Raw genomic sequence first — 26,807 nt, 5'->3', positions numbered from 1 at the left:
ATGAATCAAAGTGATTCAATACTCTAGGGAGTGTCCCATCTGTACTTGCTGTCTAGAACAGTTACCTAGACCTAACTCAACAGTGCTTGGAATTGCCCACAGAGTGTCCTCCAATTTAGGGTTACATACGAGGAACTGTTATCTTAGTTTAGAAGTGAATATTGAAGACTTCTCCAGTATTTTTCCTATGGTTATCATTTTATTCAATCTTTCTATTCATCTTTGGTCATTTGAAATAGATTTATTTTATTAATGAAATCTTATTCTTCTCCATTTCATTATTTTTCTTTTAACATTAACTTGTTTCTGACTTCTTTTGTTGGAGTTTCTTTGCTATTTTTTATTAGCCTTTTGCATTGAATTTCCTCCTCCTCCTCCTCCTCCTCCTCCTCCTCCTCCTCCTCCTCCTCCTCCTCCTCCTCCTCCTCCTCCTCCTCCTCCTCCTCCTCCTCCTCCTCCTCCTCCTCCTCCTCCTCCTCCTCCTCCTCCTCCTCCTCCTCCTCCTCCTCCTCCTCCTCCTCCTCCTCCTCCTCCTCCTCCTCCTCCTTTTTGTCGGTCATGGGGTTTGAACTCTGGGCCTGGGTGCTGTCCCTGAGCGCTTCAGCTCAAGGCTACCATTCTACCACTTGAGCCATCGTGCCACTTCTGGTTTTCTGGTGGTTAATTGGAGAGAAGAGTCTTACAGACTTTCCTACCCAGGCTGGCTTTGAACTGTGATCCTCAGATCTCAGCCCCCTGACTAGCTGGGATTACTGGCCTGTGCCACCCATGCCCAGCTTATCTTCTTAATTTTATTTTAGTCTTTCATATCTCCCCTTGCCAAAAAAAAATGCATCTAAGGTTATACACTGAAGTGTAGATCTCATAGAGGGTTTTCAGGAATGTTCTCCCAAGCAGCAACCCCAGCATTTGCTTTGTTTAGCTCACTGGGCTTGATAATAACAGTCAATAAGTAGAAGATTGTCTAAGTGGTTTGTACTGACTTTATTTAAGTCATATATCCCCATATCTATTGTGTGTATAAATATATCTCAATGCAATTTGATGTATGGAAGGTGTTTTTACTATTGTTCATTTGTAAATAGTTTATGATTTCCATTTTTATTTCCTCTTCAACCCAAAATTATAGCAAGTTTTTTTTTCTGCAATATCCAAGTTTAAAAAAATTCTTTTATCTGGGTGCCAGTGGCTCACACCTATAATCGTAATCAGGAGGCTGAAATCTGAGGATTGAAGTTGAAGCCAACTCAGGCAGCAAAGTCCATAAGACTCTTCTCTATTTTATTTTTGTTAGTCATAGGGATTGAACTCGGGGCCTGGGCACTGTCCTAAGCTTTTTTGCTCAAGGCTAATGCTCCACCACTTTGAGCCACAACTCCACTTTGCCATTTTGGTGGTACTGGGGTTTGAACTCAGGGCCTTGGACTTGCTAGACAGGCACCCAACCATTTGAGTCATACTTCCAGCTATGATTTTCATCTTTAATTAATCACCAATATGACAGAAGTAGAGCTGCGGCTCAAGGGACAGAGTACCAGCCTTGAGCACCAAAAGTTCAAGGACATTGCCCAGGTCCTGAATTAAAGCCCCAGGACCCACACAAAAATAATAAATACATTTCATTTACCTTCTAGTCCAAGAAGGTAGCCATTTAGTTTTTATCAGTTTCCCACAGATATTCAAAAAGAACAAATATTTCTCTACAGGAAAGGTAAGTAGGCAGATGGATCTATAGATACATAGATAGATGGGACCTGAAGTGTTCCCCAAAGACCCACGTGTTGGAGACTTGTGCCTTGGCCCTTGCTTGGCACTATTGAGAAGTGGTGGAACTTTTAGGAGTTGGGACCTAGTAGAAGGAAGTTATGCCTTGAGGGAGATAGGAGACCCCTGGCCCCTTCCTATCTCTCAGCTTCTCAGCCGCCATGAGGTGAAAACCTCCATCATACTATCCCACCATATTGTACTGTACTAGCATCTGGGGAAAAATGACTGTGGCTGACAATGTGAGTCAACCAAACCTTTCCTCTTTTTAATTGATTATCTCATATATTTTGTGACAGTGATGGACAGACAGATGATAGGTAGATTATACCAAGCTGTTTAACTGATATTTGTGCTTGTTGATCTGCACATTCCTGCTTTTAGGAATGTATTAAGTTGATCTCTTGATTTCTGAAAAAGATTTGCTCAAATCTTCCATGATGATTCTGAACTGGTTGATTCTCTTGACAGCTAGGACAATGCAGCTGGTTCTCTGTATAGTCAGATCCCATCCATCGTCTAATGCCTGGCCACGTCCTCTGGGGCTAAGGACACAGAGTAGAACCTGATCCAGCCCTCTCCTCTTTGCTGTCTGTGGACCGAGTTGGGTCACCAAGGATCCAAGAGGGCAGCCTTGAGAACAAAAATTGATTAGGGACAGCCTTATTGCCAATACCTACCATTCACTTGGTGTTGATCCATTGACTGAGAACTCAGGGCTCCCACTGTGAAATTACAATAGTGATCCAATAGCAGAGCAGAGGCCAAAGACAAAGCTGTGTCCGTGAATGCACTGTATGGTGGGCGTGACGCACAGGCGCACTGTGGCCATGACACTGCACTTGCTGCATCCTGTTGTGACTGTCCCCCACCAGAAGCCAGTGTGGCTGTGGAACAGAGGCCCTTTCACAGCCTTCTGGGATGGAGTACTTGGAAGGAAAGCATGGGGCAGTGATGCTTCTACTGAAGAAACAGCTTTCTCTACAGTTGGATCCATTCAACATTTACTAATGTTTCATTTGGGCAAATCCTTGGAGGCTTAGCTGAGTGTATAGGGGCACAATAATCCAGCACAGTCCTGGATGGAAGGAGCTTGAATGCAAGTGAGTTTACAAGTGTATGTAAGCTCTTGGCTATGCCTCCAGATGGACAGGTGGGTTCAGCGGATTTCAGCAGAAATATCCTAGGGAGTATGATGGAGTACTTGCCACACTTATTCAAGACCCTGGATTTAACCTCTAGCACACTAGATGATGATGGTGATGATGGTGATGATGGTGATGAAGATATGATGACGATGATGATGATGATGATGATGATGATGATGATGATGATGATGGATAGATGATAGGGATAATGACAGAGAATAGGGATATAATGACAGAAGATAGATAGATAGATAGATAGATAGATAGATAGATAGATAGATAGATAATACATACATGAATACATAGCTGACAAGTATTAGTAGATGGATGGATACATAGATGATAGAGAGATAATGATAGGTGATAGATAGATAGATAGATTATACATATATACATACATGACAAATAGTAGTAGATGGATGGATAGACAGATGATAGAGAGATAATGACAGATGTTAGACAGAGATAGAGAGATGACAGATGATAAAGAGAGAGAAAGAGAGATACATACATGCATATATACATACATACATGACAGATAATAGAAGATGAATGGATAGATGAGAGAGATAATAACAGATTGGGGGATATACTAGAATGGGACTAATTTCACTCATTGATGGACTCAAAAGAAGGTTCTACTCAGCCGAGGGCTTGCAGTACCAAATATGAGGGCTGGGAATGTGACCTAGTGGTGGAGTGTTTGCTTAGCATGCATGAAGCTCTGGGTTCAATTCCTCAGTACCACATATACAGAAAAATCCGGAAGTGGCACTGTGTCTCAAGTGGTAGAGTGCTAGCTTTGAGCAAAAGAAGCTCAGGGACGGTCCAGGCCCCGAGTTCAAACCCCAGGACTGGCATCAAAAAAATATAATAAAGTTACCTCCAGTGTGATGGGAACAAGGCCTCACTCACTTCCCATCCTTGATTCCAAGTCCCGAATTCTGCCTTAGCCAAGGGCACAGAAGACCAAAATGAGGAGCCCTGGGTGTGAGCATGCACGATTATCTCCCTGGCTCCTTCCACCTGCTTCACATGCCTTACCATACTCCTGCCACCCAGAGCCCTACTGCTCCAGTGGTTGTCTCTGCCATGAGCATTCTTTGTGGAAAAGCTTTCAGATAAGGCAGCCACTAAGAATTCTGGACAAAGCCTGGCACCAGTGGCTCACACCTGATATGAGTAATAATGAGTAGTAATCCTGGCTACTCGAAGGCTGAGATCTGAGGATCTGGGTTCAAAGACAGCTCAGGCTGGAAAGTCCATGACACTCTTATCTCCAATTAACCACTAGAAAACCAGAAGCGGCGCTGTAGTTCAAAGTGGTAGAGGGCTAGCCTTGAGATGATGCACTCAGGGACAGCACCCACACCCAGGCTCTGAGTTCAAGCCCCATGATTAACCAAAAAAAAAAAAAAAATCCAGGCAATGTGAGGGTATCATCTGAGAAAGACTAGCAAGAAGGGCAGTGCCCAGGGTCATTCAGGTCCACAACAATCACTGTTAAATCAGATGCTAAAGTAAAGCCCAATCCTGGTCTCCCTGAAGCAGGCTGCCTTAAGGGGGCTCAGAGGCAGTCAGCATGGCACCATATTCCCCAACAGCTCCTTGTTTAACACTGGAACCCTCCAGAAGACATTTCCCTAGGAGCCCCAACTCACCATCCCAGCTAATCTCCCTCCACACACTGGGTTCTTTCTGCTACATTTCAATGGACTGAATCCAATTTTAACCTGAATTGGATTTTCAAATAAAAGAACAAGAAGGTATTTTTCACCACTGTCTCTCCTCAACTTTGCTTCCTTGACAACCACCATTGAGGGGGTGGCTCCTCAATGTGCTCCTGGGCACATTGAGGGGAGAGTGAAATCATCCCAAAGTGGACCCCACCCTACAATGCCAGGCCTTGTCTACTGTCAAGGGCAGCAACTCTCCTGTGGAGTCTCAGTGCTGGCAGCCAAGGCACCAATGTCCACCACACTCCATGTAGGAAGGTCTCACTATCTGCAACCCACACAGCAACAAAATCCAGCTAAGAAAGAGCTGGGCACCGCTGCAGGCACCTCAGTGACCCTGATACAAACAGAAGAAATCAAAATTTCCTTTGGGTCAGAGGTGGGGGCCCTCTCTTCCCAGCCAGCTGCCTCTTTCCCTATCACTGGCTCCTGTAGGCCACAGGAGGAACCTGCTATAATGTCCCCAACCTCTGTCCTCTTGCCCTGCTGCCCTTGGGTGAGATAGAGCTGTTCTTCCCTCCAAGACAGCTCCAGATCTGCTGCCTCTGCCTACATGGGGGGTTCATGCAATCTGTGCCCTGGGCACATTTCCAGGGCTGCCCACTGATTTCTGTAAGTGTCCTGAGCAGCCAACACTCCACTCTTCTGCACCCTTCAGGCAGGCCCGGCCCCCCAATTCTCCAGCTCACACCTGACATGCCTCAGCTGTCATTCTTTCTGGAACTTTCTTTGGGCCTCAGTGAGACCATAGCTCATCCACGTGGTCATGATCTAGCATCATGGGTGGGCATCAAGTACCTGGCTTGCATCAGGACAGGACAGGACAGCTCCCTCCTGACACCCAATCCTGTGGGACTTTGGCAACTGCAACACAGACCCCTGGGCACAGGGGGCTAGCAGCCCTGGAAGCCCACCCTCCAGGGAGGACAGTCTGCCATCCATGACAGATTCACCATTAGTAGATGAGGAAGGGGAGCCCTCGACTTCCAGTAGTGGCTGCAGGCAGCCAACAGCCAGCGTCCAAGGGCTACAGACTCTGTCTTTATACATATGTATTGTTTCTTTTAATAAATGCTCCATTTTCTGTGTGGCCAGATGACAATTTCCAGAGACTTTCAGTGGTTTAACACATTCACTTATTTATTTGGTCTTATGATTTGCACAAGTTACAGCAGATTGGTCCACATTTTCTTACACCCATTTGAGAAACGAGTCCTCTACACTGTTTTATAGGTCTACAATTTTGTTTCCATGTATACTAGAAGTAACCTCAGGGTCTCTTAAAATCCTACTACCAGCTGGGTTTTGAGGTCAAATTGCCAAGAATTCCATCTGCGGGAAAGTTAAAATTTATTTTATTCATCAGTTGTTCCCATCATGAGCAAGGATGTCCACAGCACCCTGGGGAAGCATCAGAGACCACGGGCTCCAGATCGGCCCTCGCGTGTGTTCGAAGCCTAGTCAGAGCTGCTGGGACTTCAGGAGCTGGTGACTTCCTCCTCAGTTCCAGACAGCCAATGCTTCGAGTGCAGGTCTGAGTCCAATCCACTGCATAGCAAAGGGCCCCACAAGCCCTGCTGGGCCCCACAATGACTGTTGATGCCACCAGCATCTGGTAGGGCTTGTTCTGGTGGTCCTCCCTGACAAGCCACCCCCTTGGATAAACACTGAGCATGGGCCCCAGGCTCCTTCACACACTCCTCCCTCCAAATAACCAGACCTCAAACAGCAAGGCTCCTCCAGGCTGAGGAGGAGGGCCGCCACTGCAGAAAGCTGCCCTGTTCTCCCACATTGGTGGCCATGGGGAAGGCTCGCCTCTCATGGACACCCTTTCCAGCCCGGTCTCATCTCCGGAGGCCTTGCACTGACAAGAAGCTGCTCTGGTCCATGATGTGCTGGAGTATGGATGGAACAGGGGCTGTACTCTCCTCCCAGCCCCCAGAGCCAGCAGAGGTTCTAGAATCCAGTTGGGGCTAGAGCATGCTTCTCTGGCTGGGTACCAGGGGCTCACACCTGCAATCCTTGCCACTTAGGCTGAGGTCTGAGATCAAGATTTGAGGCCAACCAGGGCAGACAAACCCAAGTGATTCTTATCTCCAATTAACCAGGAAAAAGCCAGAAGTGGACATGTGGCTCAAGTAGAGCAGCAGCCTTGGTCAAAAAAAAAAAAAAAATCTAAGCAAGAGCACAAGGCCCTGAGTCCAAGCCCCAATACTGACACACAAAAAAAACCCACCTACCCATCAGCTTGCAGAAGAGGCCACCATTGATGACCTGTTATGTGCATGTGCAGAGATCTCATCCCCAAACCACCCTGCTCCCTTCAAATCCCTCCCTGCCCGCACTCCTGCCCACACCCCTGCCCACCCCTGCCCACACTCCTGCCCACACTGCCCAAACTCCACCCACACCACACGTCACCATTGTCTCTAAGCTTTTGCTCACTGTGGCCTTGTGCACTGGACTCCTCCTACTCACCCTTAGAGACACCACTTTAAAATTTCCCTCCAAACCTTCCTCTTTGAAGCTTCCTGAAGTCCTCTGGCGAGACCCCACCCCTGCCCCCTCACTGTGTACTGCTTGCTACACACAGGGCCAGCGTATCCAGCTCCCAACACAGGAAGGGAGTCCGGAGTGAGGCTGGACCTCATGTGTCTGTGTTCTCCACAGCTCTTGGTGCAGCCAGGCACACTGGCTATAAGAAGTAATGGAAAACACAGGACCACCACAACGACATGTCAGAGATTTTTTAGACAAGAAAACTCCCAGACTACAAAGCCAGGGGGAAAAGACAAGACTGGAATGGCCCCTGTCCACACACCTCATGTCTAGCCTGCATGTCGCAGCAGCCCCAGACCTGCCCCAGGACACCACTGTCCCAAAGACCCTCTACCTTCTGGCCTCTCTGCCTGAAGATGGCACTCCTGCTTACCACCTCATCCCAGTACCCTGTCCTCAGCAGGCGCCCACTGGAGGCCACTCTGAGCCTGGGCAGGGACTCTGACTTCTGTCTCGGTGAGTTTTGCTGCTGGCAGGGAGGAGGAGAAGGCAGATCAAAAGGCAGAGTCTGGGAGTTTGGGGAAAGTGAGTCTAGGCTCATCCTCCCCAAGGAAGCTGTCAGGAGCTCTGAGAACCCAGAAGGTGACCACTGCTCCCCCCACTCACCGCCACCCGGAAGAAAAGCCTGCCCAAGCTGTATTCCAGGGATGCTGCAATGAGGAGAGGCAAACCAAAGGGATCAGCTGTGTCCACACCAACTGCACGTGCATGTGCACACACACGTGCACACACACACAACACACACACACACCAGGACAGGCTACCAACTCCAGTGTTTGGCTCTATGTGAACCAGTATGATCCTGAAGGCTTCTGACTTCTCAGAGCCCCACAAGGCCATCTCATTGTCTATCTCAGAGGTGACTGGCTAAGGCTCTAGTGTCAGGAGATGCCAGGAGTGACACAGCTGGTCCACACTCAGATCATGACCATCCAAGACCTGGCCTTCTTTGAGAATTGTGGGGTAGCCTTGGATTCTGCTCCACACTACTCCCAGGGCACAGGCCCGGCTGGCCACCCAAACCTTCAGTCCATGGCATCCACCAGGAGATCCCCAAGGCCAGGGCCTCTTGCCTGGCTGTGGTGGCTAAGAGCTCCCCAAGTATAAGAGCATCAGGGTCTTCCAACCATCCCCTCAGGCCGAAGATGCTGGAGTTAGCATCCTCACAGGTCCTTGAAGCTGGAGCACAGACAAGACCCAGAGATGATGCACTACAACCAGCTGTTCAGCTGCTCAGGACCAACATCCCCACAGCCAGGGCCCTGCCAAACCCAGAGCAGGATGGAGAGGAAACAGGAAAGCAAAAGGCCTGCAAGTGGATGGCAAGCCTCTCTTCTGTGTGGCCCTAGTCCCCTATACTGCAGCTCTGAACCCCTGGGCCGTGACATCTTGGGCTTGGGGGCTTCAGAGGTTCTGGGTCTGTCAAATGGTTCTAGGAGACTCAGCAGTCCTGACAGTCTGCAACTAACTCTTGAGATTCCTGGAAATGAAGCAAATAGACTGCAGGGAGAGTCCTTACTCAGAGAAAGGAAAGACTATGGCAGACAAATCACTTATCAACAGATTCCTGGTCCCCAGGGAACTCCCTGAGGATGAAGGTCCCCATGCTCCCTGCAGAGCCTGTCCCTGCAAGGGGCTGGCTTGCCTTCCTACATACCCTCCAGCCCCTATCAGCTGCAGAACCTGACAAAGCAGAGAGACAAGTCTCTAAGTCACATGTAACTCCTGTGGTCCCCGAGTCTACCCCAAATTTTCCCACAATGAATATATCTGGTCTTCCCACCAAAAGGCTTAGGGTCCACTGTATATAACACCTGCTAAATGACCTCACTTGCCTTCTCCACCCAGGTGTGGCAATGGAGGGCATTGGGCAGGAGATGGAGTCAGAGTTAGAGCTGGAGAGAGGTCAAAGCCTGGGCAGGACAAAGAAATGGCTAGAGAACAGGAGGCCCCGCTAGGGGAATGATGGGCTCAGTAGCAGAGGGTTTCCAAAGCTACAACTTTGCTCATTTCTCCACTAGCCCAAGGGAGAACAAAAAGCTTGGGAATGCAGAGTCCCAGCCAGGGGACAGGAGTCACATCACACAGGACAGGGAGAGTGTGCCATGACCAGATGGAATATGCCTGAAGCAGGCCAGACAGTGGTGGATCCACCAGTGCTCACAGTGCCAGGAAGCATCCTTCCAGCCTGCCAAGACTGGCTTCCACCCGACAGCCCTCACAGCAGCTGGTCAGTGCGCTTGCTGCGCCACACCACCAGACCAGCCATAGCCACTGTCAGCAGGACAGGCACTGCTATCAGTGGGATGAGCACCTCATCCGGAGGGTCCTCCCAGTGCGGCCTGTCCACAGTGCAATTGGCAAAGAACTGCCGGTGGATCCCGGTAATGAAGCCTTGGGCCAGTGGGTTGGGCCAGTAGCAACCCACGATGTTGGTCTCTACTTCAGTGCAATTGGTGAAGCTCTCATAGTACCTGCAGAGGCAGAAGGTGAGATGTGACTCTCCCCAGCCTCCCTTGCACCTCCCCCAGTCCCAGGCAGATCAAAAGGACCAAGAACTATCTATGCCTAGTCCTACTCTGCCACCTACCAGAAGCATCCCACCACCTGAGAAATCTGCACCTGTGTGTGGCCTTCTCTGGGCTCCTGGCCTACTACATCTATGACTCTTATCTGATTCCTTGAGGCCATGAGCTCCCAGGACCCAGGCCAGGGCTCAGTCACCAACCCCAGCAGCACTCACTGCCCAGGTCTCCCAGGAAGTCATGCCAAGCCCTGCTTCTCTAGAGCCCAAGACACACAAGCAACAGCAACAGGAACCTGCTAGGAACTTATCCTTCAGAGATGCCTTAAGGATCTGTGAGGAAGGTCTGTCTGAGCCCAGGGAGGCTTCCTCTCCATCATGGCTTGATCCACCCTCATGGGCCAGGCTAGTGTGCCTGGCACCACTTCTTGATCTCCCACTAGGAAATTGGCTTTCTCTGCCCCATCTGATGGGATACATGGACTCTTTGTGTGATAAAAATGGGAAATGCTCTCAACACCACCACCCCCTCCGTGACAGGCCTTGTCTGTCCCAGATGCAGGCAATGGATGGTTCTCAAAGCTGATCAAGGGCTACAGCTACCAGGATGCAGAGTTCAACCTGATGTGTATGATGACGTCCCACTAGTGAGCAGGCCCAGGACTGAAGCAGGTTCTGAAGGCAGTGACTGCCCTGCTGCTGTGGTTGGCGAGGTTGAGGTTCAAAGCCACCCCTCTAAGATGTCTAGAGGAAGGCAAGTGACACCTGGCCTGGCCCAGCAGCTCCATACAGAGCAGGCTCTTCCCGTGTGTGGTACAGATGCAAGATGGACACCAGAAGGATCTCCTTTCTGGTGAGGTCAGGAAGGGACCCACCTCCTGCTTCCCATGCTAAATCCCTTGAGGGGGCAGACCTGGCTCATCAACAGGAAGGTGCTTCGTCCTTTAAAAAGCATCATCTCAATCTGGGATTCCCAAAGTGTCAGCAGAAGGACAGGAAATGGGAGGAGATAATACACTTGACCCAAAACTTTCCTGTGCCGACTGTTTCTGGCAGGATCAGACACCCAGACAGGCTCTTAACTCATCCCAGGCCAATCAGTATGATGCTGAAACAGGGCACACACCTGCGCCCTCCCAGGTAGGCTTGGCAAGGAACGGCCAGGGCAAAGGGATTCTGGAACCTCAGCCATCCTGCAACCTGTCATGTGCCTCATCCCTGATAGAGCCCTTGATGTACTCAGGCTTTGGGGCCAGTCCAACAGTCAGGTCCATGGGCAAACCCTCTCCCCCTACCTACTCCTCCAGCAGAGACCTAAGCTCCGATGCCCACCAATCCTTGTCCTGCCTGTTGATCTGAGATCCTTCTAACACTCTAAAATCCATGTAAGACCAGAACTATATACTGTGACCTTAATCCTCCCAAGCCTTCCACTGTGGCCAGAGCCACTACCCATAACTGTCCCCAAGTCTCAGTGTTGCTGTACCAGTGACCCTTGGACAGACCCATGCAGCCAAGTGCTGCCTGGGCAGAGCTGTAAGGAAAGTGGGGACTGAGACAGGTGGAACTACAGGTGGGCTGCAGACAGGTGTGGGCCAGGTCATGAGCAGAGCTGTGGGAGGGGCTCTGGGCCAAGATGGTGTCTGGGATAGGCCATCTGCAGCGTGGCACCACTGAGGTCAGGTCACAGGGCCCAGCAGGGCACTCACACGATGAACTCAGACAGGTTACACCACTTCCAGACGTCCACCTTATGCATCATGTCAGCAAAGGCCTTCCCACACATGGGCAGCCTCTCCAACATTCGGGTCTCATTGCAGCCACACACTCGGGCACACCCACCTGGAGAGAGAAAGAGAGAGCCATGAGAGAGAATTCTTCTGGCTTACATGGGAAGTGCTATGGGAACTCTGGCAAGCACAGTGCTCTCAGTGCCTCCTGTACCTGTAGAGGGCAGATCTTTGTGAAGCATTTGGTACAGGTATTTAGTAACTGCTCACTGCATTCCCCCTCATGGAGGGGAGGCAGCAGCAAGCATGCCAGGGTTCTGTATTCTGGCATTTGCAGAATACAATGCCTGTAATCAAGTGATTTACTTAGCACCTGCTCAGGGCTAGGCATACAATAAATCACCTGAATAAGGAAATGGGAAGCTCAGATCTGATTACATTTTAGTACAGGACCCTATCCTACCCCCAGTAAATTGGTAGACTTAGTTGATAATCTCAAATCTGGGTGTAGGTGGCTCTTTTATTGAGGGGGGGAGTCAGTCATAGGGCTTGAACTCAGAGCCTGGGCACTGTCCCTGAACTCTTTTACTCAAGGCTAGCACTCTACCACTTGAGCCACAGCACCACTTCTGGTTTTCTAGTGGTTAATTGGAGATAAAAGTATCATGGACTTTCCTGCTTGGGCTGGCTTTGAACCACAATCCTCAGATCTCAGCTGCCTAAGCAGCTAGCAGTTTTTATAGACATGAGCCATCAGCATCTAGCAAGAGGCTGAGATCTGAGGATTGTGGTTTGAAGCAAGACTGGGCAAGAGTCTGAAAGACTCTTATCTCCAATTAGTTACCCAAAAAAAGCCAGAAAGGGAACTGAGGCAAGTGGTAGAAAGCTAGTTTTAAGCAAAAAAAAGCTCAGGGACAGCACCCAGGCCCTGAGTTCAAGCCCCAGTACTAGTGTGTGCGCGCACGCGCACATGCACACAGACACAAACACACAGAGTTCAGTAGACTGGGGGCCCCTGAAGAGCACCTTGCAATGGAAGGCATTGCTGGCCTGGCTAGGTGGAAATCAGACTTCAAATAATACAAAATTGTTTCCAAAAGAAATCCCAGCAGAGAACAGAACATCTGCCTTCACTTCTACCTAGCTCCATATCCTAGAGTTCTAGTTTCTTCCCCATGTCCCTGGACATAAGAGCTCTAGGGTAGACCTGATTGGGAATTATAAGTAGTTTAACAATCATCAGAATGTCTCATGACCCAACCAATGAGAAGTCACCTTCCAAAATATCTCATTATCATAAGGAGTAAACCACACCCAAAGCTATGATGCCACAGGTCTTCTTGATTGGCTAGTTGTCCTATGCCTTATTTGCTTAGGGTATGACTAATCACAGTGCAGCCCAGGGTATAAAAACTTCTAGACAGCTTCACGGGGCAGAGCAGCAGTGGACTTTGACTGAGATACTTTTCTCCTGAATAAAGTTCTTCCAATTCACCCTGTGCAACCATTGCTGTCCATGTATTTCAAGAAGGTGGTAGCAGCCAGCAGTGAAACTGCCACACTAGCAATCATGGCCAGCTAAGGAGTCAGAAGAGTTATAACATGAACCAGCTCTACCCAGCAGAAAAAAACACAACTGTCATCACCACCAAACCACACCCCACACACACCCTCACCTCCTGGCTCCCCAACACCATGAACCCTCATCCAGAAAGTCCTCATCCAGAAAAGACCCGGGGAGCCCTGGGTTCACAAACAGGGTCCTGAGTCAACAAGAAGGGTTGAGGTGTTGGGTTAATTGTGTTGCAGAAAACTGAGTGCTCAGTTTACCCCCCCCATTCCCGGGCATGGAGCCTGAAGGCCTGGCCCAGGGAGAGGCTGTACAGACTCCACTCCCCCCCAACATGTGTGGCTCCAAGAACACAATGTGCTCTCAGGACATGTATTGCTGGCATCAGCAGTTAGTAGGGCAAGGCTTCATGGATCCAGTGGTGATGAGGAGCCTGTGGTGTGCCTCTTACCACTTTTGGGTGGCCTTTACCACGGCAGAAAGCAGAGCTGCTCCTACCAGAGACACCAGCAAAATGCCAAAAATAGAGATGTGGCTCCAGTGGTAGAGTGCCAGCCTCGAGCAAAAAAGTCAAGTGATAGATGGAGGCCTTGAGTTCAAGCCCCAGTACTGGAAAAAAAAAAAATCCCCCAAGTGACTCTAGTATATAACCCAGGCTGAGAACAAGAGGTATGAAACAGTCTTCACTCAGATCCACAGTCCAGCCCTCAAGAGACCACATGTAGCACAGGCTCTGCTCCCACAGGCCTGCCTGGATGGGACCCAAGACAACAACATCTGACAAACTCCAGGCTGCTCCATGCCTGCAGCCCAAGAACCCTAGCTGAGGAGTAAGCATAAGGATGGAAGCAGCAGGCGGGAGCTGAGCAGCCCCACACACTCACCTGAGCTCCAGCACTTGCTTGTGTCTCTGAGCCTCGTGTCTTCACGGGACATGGGCAGAAATGCCACCTGCTTGTTTCTGCCACCTGTCATCCCCTCCTCAGCACAAGTGAGTTTCCCTTGGTGCCCATTCCAAGTGTGGCCCAGACGCAAACGCTGGTCAAGATCATCTAACTGCTCAGGGCCATGCCATGGTAGCCAAGACTCCAGACCAGACCCCTGCCAGCAAAGCAGCTTCTTGGTCTGGAGCAACAGCTTCACCCCATCCTCACTGTGGGTCCCACTTCAGGCTCGCCTTTTTGTCCTGGGTGCTCTTGGCTCTAATGTGCAGTGGCCTCTCTCTGTCCTCACCCTCCACTGCCCTCTTTGAGGTCATTTCAAGTAGCTATGAAGGCTGGGCTCTGTACCACCCTGGGTTCTGACTGAATCCGAAAGTGTCAAAATCAGTCCAGCTTCTCCCGTGGGAAGAGCCTCAAAGCAACATCGCTGCTCATTTGGGTAAAAGATGTGAAGGTCGAGGCCCAGAAGAAAAGCCACTGTCCCAGGGACAGAGCGAGCACTGGAGCCCGAGGTACCCTGGCAGGCCCCCATTGTCCCCATCCTCTTTGAACCCGATGATGGTAAGGTGGTCCTCATCCATGCCAGGGCAGGCACTGGGGGCCACACGGAGGCACTGCTCTTCTGTCCCCAAAGCCTTTTGAAACTAGTTGTTGTTTTTTTTGCCAGTCCTAGGCCGTGAACTCAGGGCCTGAGCACTGTCCCTGGCTTCTTTTTTGCTCAAGGCTAACACTCTGCCACTTGAGCCACAGCACCACTTCTGGCCATTTTCTGTATATGTGGTGCTGAGGAATCGAACCCAGGGCCTCATGTATACCAGGCAAGCACTCTTGCCACTAGGCCATATTCCCAGCCCCCAAAGCCTTTTGTTCCAAAATCATCTCGCTGTTGATTAACAGGGCTGAGAGGGCACAGCCAGTGTTCTCTATGTCCAGCCCCAGTCCCTATTCCTGGGTGTGACCTGTCAGTCCCTGACAGGACTGTCCCCATACCTCTGGCCAGACATTGAACTCCCAGTAGACAGCGCCCAAGGAAGTCCCACCATCACTCTCGAGTAGCTGGGACTCACACCTGGTCTGGGCCCACTTGGCTCAGGACCTGAACCTGAACCCTCCTCTGCCTGTTGACTTCCACCTTCCAGCCTAGTTTGGTCCAGTCCTACCTGTCAGCACACCTCCTCCTCCTGGTCCTCCTTCCCCAGTCCCTCCAGATCCTCCCACTCCCTGCCCCTTTCCAGCTCTTCATTCCGGAAATCAGGATGACTAGGGAACCCAGGAGGCATGCGAACAGCCAGGACAGATCATGGCTATTTCTGGCAGCCCATCTCCCTGACACAGGACCACATCTGATACATTTTGCATTAACCATGATGCTCTGAAGGATTGTTCTGGAACAAGTTGCCACAAATACCACTTATCCTCAGTGACTATCACTGCCTCTAAGCCTTCGGTCTGCCCTTACTCTCAGGGAAGCTGATCAAAACCAGTACTGACTCCCCCTGACCTGAGTGCCAGGAAGCGCTGGACAGAACATGCATTGCCCAGGCCCACACTGCCAAGCCCTCCCTGACAGCTCCACAAACCTCAGCCAAATGTACCTACGCTATGTAAGAACATATGCCTGTCTCGCAGCTCTGCCCTGAGTCTCTGTGCCCCAAAACTTCTGCAAACCCTGGGATCCCTGCATACCTGGAATCTCCAGATACCCTGAAATCTCTGCGCCTGTCCCAGAACCTCCACATAACCCAGAACCTCCATGTAGCCCAAAATCTTTGCCTGCTCCAGAATCTCTGGGCATTCTTTTATGTGTGTGCTTGTACTAGGATTTGAACTCAGGGCCTTGAACTCTCTCTTGGCTTTTTCACAAAATGCTGGTGCTCTACCACTTGAGCCATACCTCCCCTTCCAACTTTTTGCTGATTAATTTGAGATAAGAGTCTCATGGACATTTTTGTCCAGGCTGGCTTCTAATGGCTTCTAATGACCCTCAGATGCACTAAGCAGACACTGTGGGACCTGAAGTGGCCCCCACAGGAAGCTGGGTCTGGCAGCATGTTCAGTGCACATAAAGCTTAAAAGACTCTCAGCAAATCCCACAACCCACCCAGTGTAATAGCAATGGGGGTGAAGACATGGATGTGTGGAATGCCACAAAAAGTGTGTCACTGCCACTCAAGGCACTGGCTACATTAATAAAATAGTCAGGAATCCATCTTGGTTAGTTACATCAGAGAGCTAAGAAACATGCAGGCCCATACATCTTTGGTCTCAAGACTTCCAGCTGCTGGGAAATGATAAACAGTCAAAGAAATTAATTTCTCAGAAAAAGACCTTTGTGACCAGCCATTTGGGAACGAAATCCAGCGCTCCCATCCTTCTCTGGGAAAAAAACAACCAGACCACAACACCAAAGGGTGGTCTCAAAGGGATGTGGTTTCTGGACAGCTCTCCCCCAGTCCTTGTGGTCTTGGCAATTCCCCTACTACACCACACACACACACACACACACACACACACACACCTCAACTTCCTTATCTATAAAGGAAAAGCGGGTCAAGCAGGGCGCCGGTGGCTCACACCTGTAATCTTAGCTACTCAGGAGGCTTCAAAGCCAGCCAAGCAGCAAAGTCCATGAGACTCTTATCTCCAATAAACTACTCAGAAAAAAAACAGAAGTGGTGCTGTGGCTCAAGTGGTAGAGGACTAGCCTTGAGCACAAAGAGGTTCAGTGATAGTGCCCAGGCCCTGAATTAAAGCCCCAGAACCAGCAAGAAAGAAATAGAGAGACAGACAGACAGAAACAGACAGAGGAAGGAAGGAGGGAGGGAGGGAGGGAGGGAAGGAGGGAGGGAGGGAGTCAGATGACCCCCAGTGCTAACATCTATGGCCTGTGCTTGACAAACCATCTCCTTCAAGACTTTATGTGTTTAAGGAGATCTGGGGTTCTGACCTTGGGTCCCCTTGGCTCAGCAGAATCAAGAGGCAACAGGTAACACTATGGCAGGTCTATATTACTTTCACTCATGATAAAAATGGTGTCACCCTATTCACACACAGGGCACACACACAATCTAGAGTACCACAGACTTTATCTGCTGTGATAGACTCACAAGGCACACATGCCAGCCAACCCCCTGGCCTAGGTATAAAGCGTTTGATGCCACAACCCTATGCCCCACACAAGGTGACAGGGACTTTTTTTAAATGACATCAATTAGTTGTGCCAGGGAATTTCATTTTAACAAACCCATAAAGAGATACAATGCTTCTAGATCTTAGTCATCCATCTCCCGTTCTCAGCCTCCCTGATCTCCTTCCCAAACCAGTTTCAAGGGATTTCTTTGTTCTACTTTCACATGTATATAAAGTATTCTTTCTCTATTTGCCCTCCTTCATTCACTCTCCCCTTTGTCTGTCCCCTTCCATTAATGCCCACAGCACAGACAATGACCATGTTTCAACTTCTTAATGTTCCTGTGTGTGTGTGTGTGTGTGTGTGTGTGTGTGTGTGTGTGTGTCCTGATACTGGGGCTTGAACTCAGGGCCCTGCCCAAGCCTCACTTGGCTTTTTCACTCAAGATTTCTGTGATACCACTTGAGCCATACCTCCACTTCTGACCTTTTTCTGGTTAATTGGAGGTTTCACAGACTTTTCTGCCTGGTCTGGCTTCGAACCATGATCCTTAGATCTCAGCCTCCTGAGTAGCTAGGATGACAGGTGTAATCTCTGACTACTCTTTTTAGTTAAGTACCTGTTAGTTGTTCAAAAGCGGTTTCATATTGGTGTCTCACACATGCAGACACCATACTTTAGTCAGATTGAGTATACATATATATGCATATATACTCACACATGATCCTGTATGTGCACATATGCATATATATACATATTTATATTTTAGGTCTAACATTTGCATATGAGAGAAAATATGTGGCCTTGGTCTGAGTCTGTCTTATTTTACTTGAGGATAAACCGAATCTAATCCAACGGGCCTTCACAGCAGCCTTCTGTAGGTTGATATAACTGCACCTGTGGTGCAGTTGGGGAAACAGGTTAGGAGCCAATAAGTGACTTCTGATCCTAAGTGTATGATGCACAAGTCTTACCATAACCTGGAGCGTCCAAGCACAGACCAGAAGCCACAGCAGCTTAGTGTCCAGTGGACATCATTAGACTCTCCTCCCCTCTCAAGGTCCTGAGCAGAGCCAAATGCTTCTGAATAATGCTTTAGAATTCTCAAAGAACTCCTCTAGGACAGCACGCTTCGTACTTATGAATTGTCCTCAACACCTGGTCAGGGCCACCGCCACCTCTGCTGGCTCTGCTCCCTGCAGTGGCCATGCCTCTCTGGAGGCCAAGCCTCCAGGTGCAGCCTAAGGGCAGCTGAGGACAGTGTAGCTGTCCACCGCACAGATGGCCACCATTCCTAGGAGTGGGGAAGCGCTGCTCCTTCCTTCCAGGAGGTAGAATGGACTCAGATCCCCCTCTGACAAATTGTATATGGCCATAAACATGGTTTCCTTTTCTCTGATTATTGCTGTGGCCAGGCTAACACCAGCCTGTAAAATGTGTCCCCTCCCTCACTAGGAAGCCTACCCCCCTCCGCCCCCAGGGAAGGGGGCAAAGGGACAATGAGGACTACCAAACCAGGACAAGAAGGGGCCCATGGAGAACCAGGACTCAGAGATGGTGCTGAGGAGAATTTCTGTGCAGCTTCTGCCTGAGGCTCTTCGCCATTCCACGGTGAAGGCTGTCAGAAGCCAGAGATGCCTTGAAGATGAAGTTAGAATTTCCCTTCCACTCAAGATGTGAAAACCAAGGAAGAGTGTAGCCACCACCCCCCAACCCCGAGCTCCTAGAAACAATAAGGCTTGTAAAATTTCACTGACTTAGAGTTTACTCTTAGCTTCTATACTCCATTTTAGTGATTCCATGCTAGAGGGCTACACCCCCACCCTTGAGACTAGTTCCTCATAGTTTGACACTTAAAAATATATGTAGCCCTTGTTCCTCTCTGTATCCAGGTAGCAACCATAGTAATGGATTGTGAAAAATAATCATAGTAATAAATTATAGAAATAACCATAGCAGTAGTTACAGAAATGCCATGGTGACTGTCAGGTTGGTTCACTTATGATTGTGTACTGCATTGTTTTAGCCCACTCATGCTTGCTTAGTTGATATTAGGGGAACATGGTAACAATTGTTAAAATAAAGTTGATACTAGGTCAGTCTGACCACAAAATTCTGCTTCTGTAAATGGCTTGCTTAACCCATTTGTGACTTGCTCTGACACCCTGAGTTGACCCCCTGAGTCTTTACTACATGACCACCTGTTGTAGAATGCATAGCTTCTACCTTTAAAATCCCAGCCCTGCAGTGGCTCATTGCTGTTCTTTACCATCCCGATGGTGGAGAGCAGACACTGTGCATAGCTAAACAAAGACCCCTAGCCAGATTGACTGAGTGCTGGAGACTTTCTTGTCCTGGATGCAGGTCCTGGGTGGCCAGGACACTGCAAAGAGACCAAGATCCCCATCAGAGAGGCCTTGCATTGGGGACTTGCAGAAATCCCAAGCCATTATACTAATTTCTGGAAGCCTCCATGCAGCCTAGCTCTTCAGCACAAAAATCTACTGAGCCACACATCAGCTCACACCTGAAGTTACTCAGGAAACAGATCTAAGGATCCTGGTTCAAAGCCAGACCAGAAAGATAAATCTGAAAGGCTCTTATCTCCAATTAACCAACCAAAAGCTGGAAGTAGAGTGGTGGCTCAAATGGTAGAGTGCTAGCCTTGAGCTAAAAAGCTAAGGGACAGTGCCCAGGCCCTGAGTTCAAGCAGCAGGACAGGTAAATAAATAAATCCAGGGGCTGGGAATGTAACTTAGTGGTAGAGAGCTTGCAGAGCATGAAGCCCTGGGTTTGATTCCTCAGTACCACATAAACAGAAAAAGCTGTGGCTCAAGTGGTAGAGTGCTAGCATTGAGCAAAAGAAGCTTAGGGACAGTGCCCAGACCCTAAATTCAAGCCCCAGGACTGGCAAGAAAAAAGAACAAAAGAAAGAGAAAGAGGAGGAAGGAAGGAAGGAAGGGAGGGAGGGAGGGAGGGAGGGAGGGAGGGAGGGAGGGAGGGAGGGAAGGAAGAGAAGGAAAAGAAGGAAGGAAGGGAAGGAAAGAGAAAAAGAAAGGAAGACAGACCTACCCAACATCCTGGCCTTTAACACCAGAACCTGAGAAAAAGCTTCACTCTGTACCAAGACCTCCTCAGAACAATGGAAATCACCAATGACTAGTTCATGGTTTTTCTCACCTTGCTTAAGGGAGCTTGGAATGGCCTTCAGTCATGCAAAAAAAGCCCAATTCCTCATCTTCCAGCCAGGAGGAGAAATGGAACATCCTAAAGGAACCCAGAAGTCTGCGTCCCTGTAGTGCAGACTCTGAGTCTCTGACTCTAGATCAGGCACAGGACTTGCCAGAAGCCTCCAGCCTTGGGCAAACACCCTGCCCAACACCCTGACACAGCTGAGCAGCTGGAGCACACCCATGCACTCCTGCTTCTGCTCCTGCTCCTGTGCAAGCACCCTCTTACTTGGTCTCAGATAATTCCTTTAGTTGAGATTTTTGTGTACTGAGTTCACCAGGGCTTGAACTTGGGACCTAGGCACTGTGCTGTAGCTTCTTTGGTCAAAGCTGGTGTTTTGCCTCTTGAGCCACAGCTTCACTTTTGGCTTCACTGGAAATAGGAGTCACACTGACTTTCTGTTAGGTCTCAGCTTCCTGAGTAGCTAGGATTACAGGTATGAGCCACCAGCACCAAGCTCCTTTTCAGTTAAGATTTTTTTTAAATCACGCTTTTCGGTCGTGAGCAGTGCTTCGTTCTGAACCCTGCTTTCTCAGTGGAAAGGGATTAGGAGAGGGGAGCTAAGAGTCTGAAGCCAACCCACCCACCCTTCTGTGCCATCTGCAGGCACACACGCAAGGCCCAGATGGCGAGGGGCTCTCCACCTCTCTCCAGAACCCTCCCCAAGGAACGGCCGAACCTCAGCCCGGTAGCGTCCTAGCCCGGCGGTGAGCCCTGCACGGCCCCCTCAGTGTTGCCCGAGGCCTACGCCCCCGACCGGCAGGAAGGGAGGCGGGCCAGGACCCTCCAGCTGAGCCCGGCGGCGCTGCACGGACCACCGCGCATCCTACCGAGCCCGGTCCGGAGAAGCGCGTCACAGGGAGGCAGGGATCGGAGAGGGTCCTGTGGCCCTAGGGCTGGGAACGTCCCTTACCGCAGAGCAGCAGCAGCAGCGGCAAAAGGTGAGGCAGCCGCGGTCGCGTCTCCATGACCAGCTTGGAGGTGCAGGGCTGTCGGCACCCGCAGCGCTGCAGAGGAGTTCGGGTGAGGGGCGGGGACTGGACGGGAGGGGCAGGGCCTTGGCTTGAGGGCGGGGCTTGGGCGGGAGGGGCAGGGCCTTGGGTTGCGGAGTGGAGCCGGGGAGGGGCGGAGTCTCATGGGAGGGGCCTGGCATGGACGCGCCTGTTGTGGGCGTGGCGTGCTCTAGCCACGCCCCCGATGCCCCTCGCTCCTGGGGATCCTAAAATGAAGAATTTTGGAGACTGTGGCCTCCCTCACTGGGGCAGACGATGCGGGCGTGCACCGGTGTGGCGAGCCCCAGAGTCTGGACTGCAATCCTGGTGGAGGTAAGAGTGGGAAATGAAGCCGGCCGGGGTAGTCACTCAGCCACATGCAGAAAATGAACAATCCGGGGCTGGGGATATGGCCTAGTGGCAAGAGTGCCTGCCTCATATAATGAGGCCCTGGGTTCGATTCCCCAGCACCACATATACAGAAAACGGCCAGAAGTGGCGCTGTGGCTCAAGTGGCAGAGTGCTAGCCTTGAGCAAAAAGAAGCCAGGGACAGTGCTCAGGCCCAGAGTCCAAGCCCCAGGACTGGCCAAAAAAAAAAAGAAAATGAACAATTCAACTGTAGGTGGAGACCAGGAGGGAAAAGTGGAAGAGAGAGATTGAAGAGGGGACATTGACCAAAAAGAAATGTATTCATTTTCTGACTTGTGTAAATAACTGTAACCCCTGCAACAATTAAACAATTAAATAGAAAGAAGGGGGGGGGGTGCTGGGAATATGGCCCAGTGGTAGAGTGCTTGCCTCGCATACATGAAGCCTTGGGTTGGATTCCTCAGCACCACATATATAGAAAAAGCAGGGGGCTTGGAATATGGCCTAGTGGCAAGAGTGCTTGCCTCATATACATGAAGCCCTGGGTTCGATTCCTCAACACCACATATAGAGAAAAGGCCAGAAGTGGTGTTGTGGCTCAAGTGGCAGAGTGCTAGCCTTAAGCAAAAAGAAGCCAAGGACAGTGCTCAGGCCCTGAGTCCAAGTGCCAGGACTGGCAAAGAAAAAAAAAAAATAGAATAGTGGGGTGCCGGCTGGAGAAGGAGGATAAGGAGAGGCTGCAGTTCAGGCTGAGGGACAGACTGAGGGAGCAGGGATGAGGACTGTTAGAGGGCTGGAGGGAGACTGGGGACCTCAGACTGAATGGCAGGACAAGGGTAGACTGGGAAGTGTAACTTGAGGGTGTCCATGATGCGGCCTGGCTAGGGGAAGGCCAGCACCAGGTGGGGGGAGGGGGAACACCTCTGGTAGGAAGGAGTCTTGGAGCAGAGACAGATTTGGGAGCTTGGGGTGGGCAGATGTGTCATCTTGTGAGCCTGAGACAGTGTGATTTGTGTGAGGAGGAGAAGGTGGGTGTGGGATAGGTTTGTACACTGGCAGGGCCACACAAAACCAGGCCCCATGCCTGTAATCCTAGCTACTCAGGAGACAGATTTGAGGATCATGTTGCCAAACAGCCCAGGCAGGAAATCCTTGAAACTCTTATCTCCAATTAACTACCAAAATCCAGAAATGGAGCAAGGGAATGGATGGCATTGTCCAAAAAGAAATGTACCCTTTACCTAACTTATGTAACCCCTCTGTATCTCACTTTTTTTCCTTTTTTTTTTTTTTATGTCAGTCATGGGGCTTGAATTCTGGGCCTGGGCACTGTCATTGAGTTCTTCAGCTCAAAGCTAGTGTGCTACCACTGTAAGCTACAGTGCCACTTCTGGTTTTCTGGTGGTTAACTGGAGATAAGAGTCTCACGGACTTTACCACTGGGGCCGGTTTTGAACCACATCTTCAGATCCCAGCCTCCTGAGTAACTATGATTATAGGCATTAGCCACTGGCACCCAGCTGTATATCACCTTTAAAATAACAGTTAAAATGTTTTTAAAAGAAACCATTTTAAAACAGTAAAAAGCAAGAAGTGGAGCTGTAGCTCAAGTAGCAGAGCACTTGAACAAAAGAAGCTCAGGGACAGTGCCCAAATGTCCATGCCCTGAGTTCAAGTCCCAGGACCAGTATCCAAAAAGAAAAAAGAAGAAAAGAAGTATGTGGGAGAAAGAAATAAGAATTTTACACATCTATCAGAAAGAATAACAAGTCATTTGCAGTGAAGTAGATAAACCTAGAAAAATTAATGTTAAGAAACTCAGGCTTAGAGAGACAAATGAAACATGTTTTCTCTCATATGTGGAAGTCAGATCTAAATTATAAACATATATAAATAAAGATTCAAATATTCTTGCCCAGTATCAGTTGCTCACACTTGTAATCCTAGCTACTCAGGAGACTAAGATCTGAAGATCACAGTTTGAAGCAGCCTGGACAGGAAAGTTCATGAGATTCTTTTTTTTTTTTTCTTTTTGGCCAGTCCTGGGGCTTGGACTCAGGGCCTGAGCACTGTCCCTAGCTTCTTTTTGCTCAAGGCTAGCACTCTGCCACTTGAGCCACAGCGCCACTTCTGGCCATTTTCTGTATATGTGGTGCTGGGGAATTGAACCCAGGGCCTCATATATATGAGGCAAGCACTCTTGCCACTAGGCCATATCCCCAGCCCTGAGATTCTTATCTCTAAATTAACCAACAAAAAATAGAAATGGAGTTATGCTCATGTGATAGAGTAATCACCATGAGCAAAAAAGTTCAGGGGTAGCACCCATGCCATGAGTTCAAGACCGAGGACTGACTCTCTCTCTCTCTCTCTCTTTCTCTCTCTCATACACACCACACACACACACACATACACACACACACACACACACACACACACACACACACAGAGCCAGCTTCAGCCCGGATTGACATCTCTGATGGCTGTGAAATGAGCTCTGGGAAGACTAAGCCTAGGACTGACAGCTTTCCTGCCCAGGGCTCTGAGGCACTGACTCCTTCCTAAACAACCAGAGGTCATAGGCAATGACCTTGGGGGTGAGACCTCATCTGATTTTCCAGCCCCAGCAAGGTTCTGGCCAAGTCCAATATGTAGCCAACCTCAGCCTGGCCTACCCCACTTTGGGTCAGGACAACCTCCCAGTGGGATCCTGGACTCCACAGTACAGAGAGAACTGTGCAGACTTACTGTTTAGGCTGCTAGGTTTCAATAGAGGGTGTGAGGACCCCAGAAACCATCCCAACCATTTGATGGCCTGAGAGGACAAGGTGAGGCACAAAGGCAGGTGATCATAACCTCAGCTTCCTGGGGCTAGGTCCTCCTGTGTCTGCCATTCTGTGTTCTGTGCATCAACTTTATAATAACAATTTAAAAGTTTTTTTTAAAAAGAGGGACTGGGAATATGGCTGGTGGTAGAGTGCTCACTTCATATATATGAAGCCCTGGGTTCGATTCCTCAGCACCACATATATTAAAAAAAAAAAAAAAGCCAGACTCAAGTGGTAGAGTACTAGCCTTGAGCAAAAAGAAGCCAGGGACAGTGCTCAGGCCCTGAGTTCAAGCCCCAGGACTGGCAAAAAAACAAAAGTTAAAAAAGAAGCTGAGATCTGAGGATCATAATTCAAAGCCACTCTGGACAGAAAAGGCTATGAGACTCTTATCTCCAATTAACCAGCAAAATGCAAGAAGTGGAACTGTGGTACAAGTGCCAGCCTTGAGTGAAAAAGCCAAGAGCTCAAGGCCCTGAGTTCAAAACACATTTTTCAGCTGGATACTGGTGGCTCACACCTGTACTCCTACCTACTCTAGAGGCTGACATCTGAGGATTGCAATTTGAAGCCAGCCTGAGCAGGAAAGTCCATGAGATTCTTATCTCCAATTAATCATAGAAAAAGCTAGAAGTGGTGCTGTAGCTCAAGTGGTAGAGTGCTAGCCTTGAGCAAAAGAAGCTTAGGGACAGTACCCCAGGCTCAATATTCAAGGCCTGGGACCAGAAATGTGTGTGTGTGTGTGTGTGTGTGTGTGTGTGTGTGTGTGTGTGTGTGTGTGTTTGCGCAAGCACATGCACACAGATGTGCTTGTATTTCTTTCTTGACATCCAACCTCTTCGATGTCAACCTCTTAAGACAGAACTTAGTGAACAAATGACCTCAGATTTCTACCTGAGAGGAACATGCAGAATCTTAGCCTGCACACTTTCTTTTCTAGACACCTCTGCTGTGTGTCCACACATCCTCACTCTGAGCATCAAGGTAGCTGGCGTCTCAAAGAGGCTCTGCTCTTTCTGGAGTTAGAACTCAGGGAGTCTGGCCTGACAGCCAGAGCAAGCGATCCATTCCTGGAGTCTTGGCTCCTCCTGGTGGAAGGACAGTTAAATAACTACAGAATCTCTTCCCATCTCCATCATTGGCTGAGCCAGGACCCAGCAGAGGACCTGCCTCCAAAGGAAGTGACAGGAGAGATTTCCAGAAGGGGTGCCCTTGATCCTCAATGTTTGCCACCCACTCCCAGCCCAAGACCTGCCTATCTCCTTTTTTTTTTTTTTTTTTTTTGCCAGTCCTGGGGCTTGGACTCAGGGCCTGACCACTGTCCCTGGCTTGAGCCATAGCGCCACTTCTGGCCTTTTCTATATATGTGGTGTTGAGGGCTGGGGATATAGCCTAGTGGCAAGAGCGCTTGCCTCGTATATATGAAGCCCTGGGTTCGATTCCCCAGCACCACATATACAGAAAATGGCCAGAAGTGGCGCTGTAACTCAAGTGGCAGAGTGCTAGCCATGAGCAAAAAGAAGCCAGGGACAGTGCTCAGGCCCTGAGTCCAAGGCCCAGGACTGGCAAAAAATAAAATAAATAAATAAATATATGTGGTGTTGAGGAATCAAACCCAGGGCGTCATGTATACGAGGCAAGCACTCTTGCCACTAGGCCATATTCTCAGCCCCCTACCTCCTTTTTTAAGATACATTTTTTTGTGCCAGTACTGGGGCTTGAACTCAGGGCCTCCACTTCTTAGCTGTTTTGCTCAAGGCTGATGCTGCAGCACTTGAGTCACACCTCAACTCTTGGCTTTTTGCTGGTTACCTGGCAATAAGTCTCACGGACTTTTGCATACAGGCTGGCTTCAAACCAGGATCCTCACAACTCAGCTTCCTAAGTAGCTAGGATTATGGTAGGAACCACCTAGTTCAAATATATTTTAACTGATACATGATAATTGTACATATTTTTAGGTAATGTGTCATTAAGTACACACATGCAATGTGTAATGCTCAAACCAGGGCAACTGGGGAATCCATCACTTCAGACATTTAATTTTTTAATTTCCTTGTGTTAGAAAACACAAAGTCCCCTCTCTAAGCTCTTTGAAATAGTAAATTCATAATTGTCAATTATAGTCTTACTGCTATGTTTTTGCGTCAATACTTGATAATTTGGGGAGATGTTAATATTTTCTGTTCGATTTGTTATGATCTTTTGTAAAAACCCTTTTCAATGTCCAAGGTGATTGCAACTAAGAAGCCAGAAATAGCTCAGCACTGGTGGCTTGCACCTG

At 49.3% G+C, this 26,807-nt stretch overlaps 1 protein-coding gene and 1 long non-coding RNA gene across 2 annotated transcripts; one reads left to right on the top strand and one right to left on the bottom strand.

Annotated features, from left to right (window-relative positions):
* Positions 1–7,025: 7,025 nt before the first annotated feature.
* Positions 7,026–21,349, bottom strand: Ramp3 (receptor activity modifying protein 3). The gene is made up of 3 exons (XM_048339386.1): positions 21,247–21,349; positions 11,441–11,573; positions 7,026–9,681 (listed from the first exon to the last, which is right to left on the bottom strand). The coding sequence occupies exons 1-3, from the start codon at positions 21,299–21,301 to the stop codon at positions 9,426–9,428; spliced, it is 444 nt and encodes a 147-aa protein (XP_048195343.1). The 5' UTR covers positions 21,302–21,349; the 3' UTR covers positions 7,026–9,425.
* On the top strand, positions 18,865–23,507 carry LOC125346638. The gene is made up of 3 exons (XR_007209987.1): positions 18,865–18,976; positions 22,531–22,543; positions 23,494–23,507. It is a non-coding gene; the product is annotated as an uncharacterized LOC125346638 (long non-coding RNA).
* Positions 23,508–26,807: the final 3,300 nt, after the last annotated feature.

This window comes from Perognathus longimembris, chromosome 2 (assembly GCF_023159225.1).
Source record: "Perognathus longimembris pacificus isolate PPM17 chromosome 2, ASM2315922v1, whole genome shotgun sequence".
Lineage (NCBI taxonomy): Eukaryota > Metazoa > Chordata > Mammalia > Rodentia > Heteromyidae > Perognathus > Perognathus longimembris.
The sequence above is the reverse complement of the archived record's forward strand: the minus strand, read 5'-3'. Positions and strand labels throughout refer to the sequence as shown.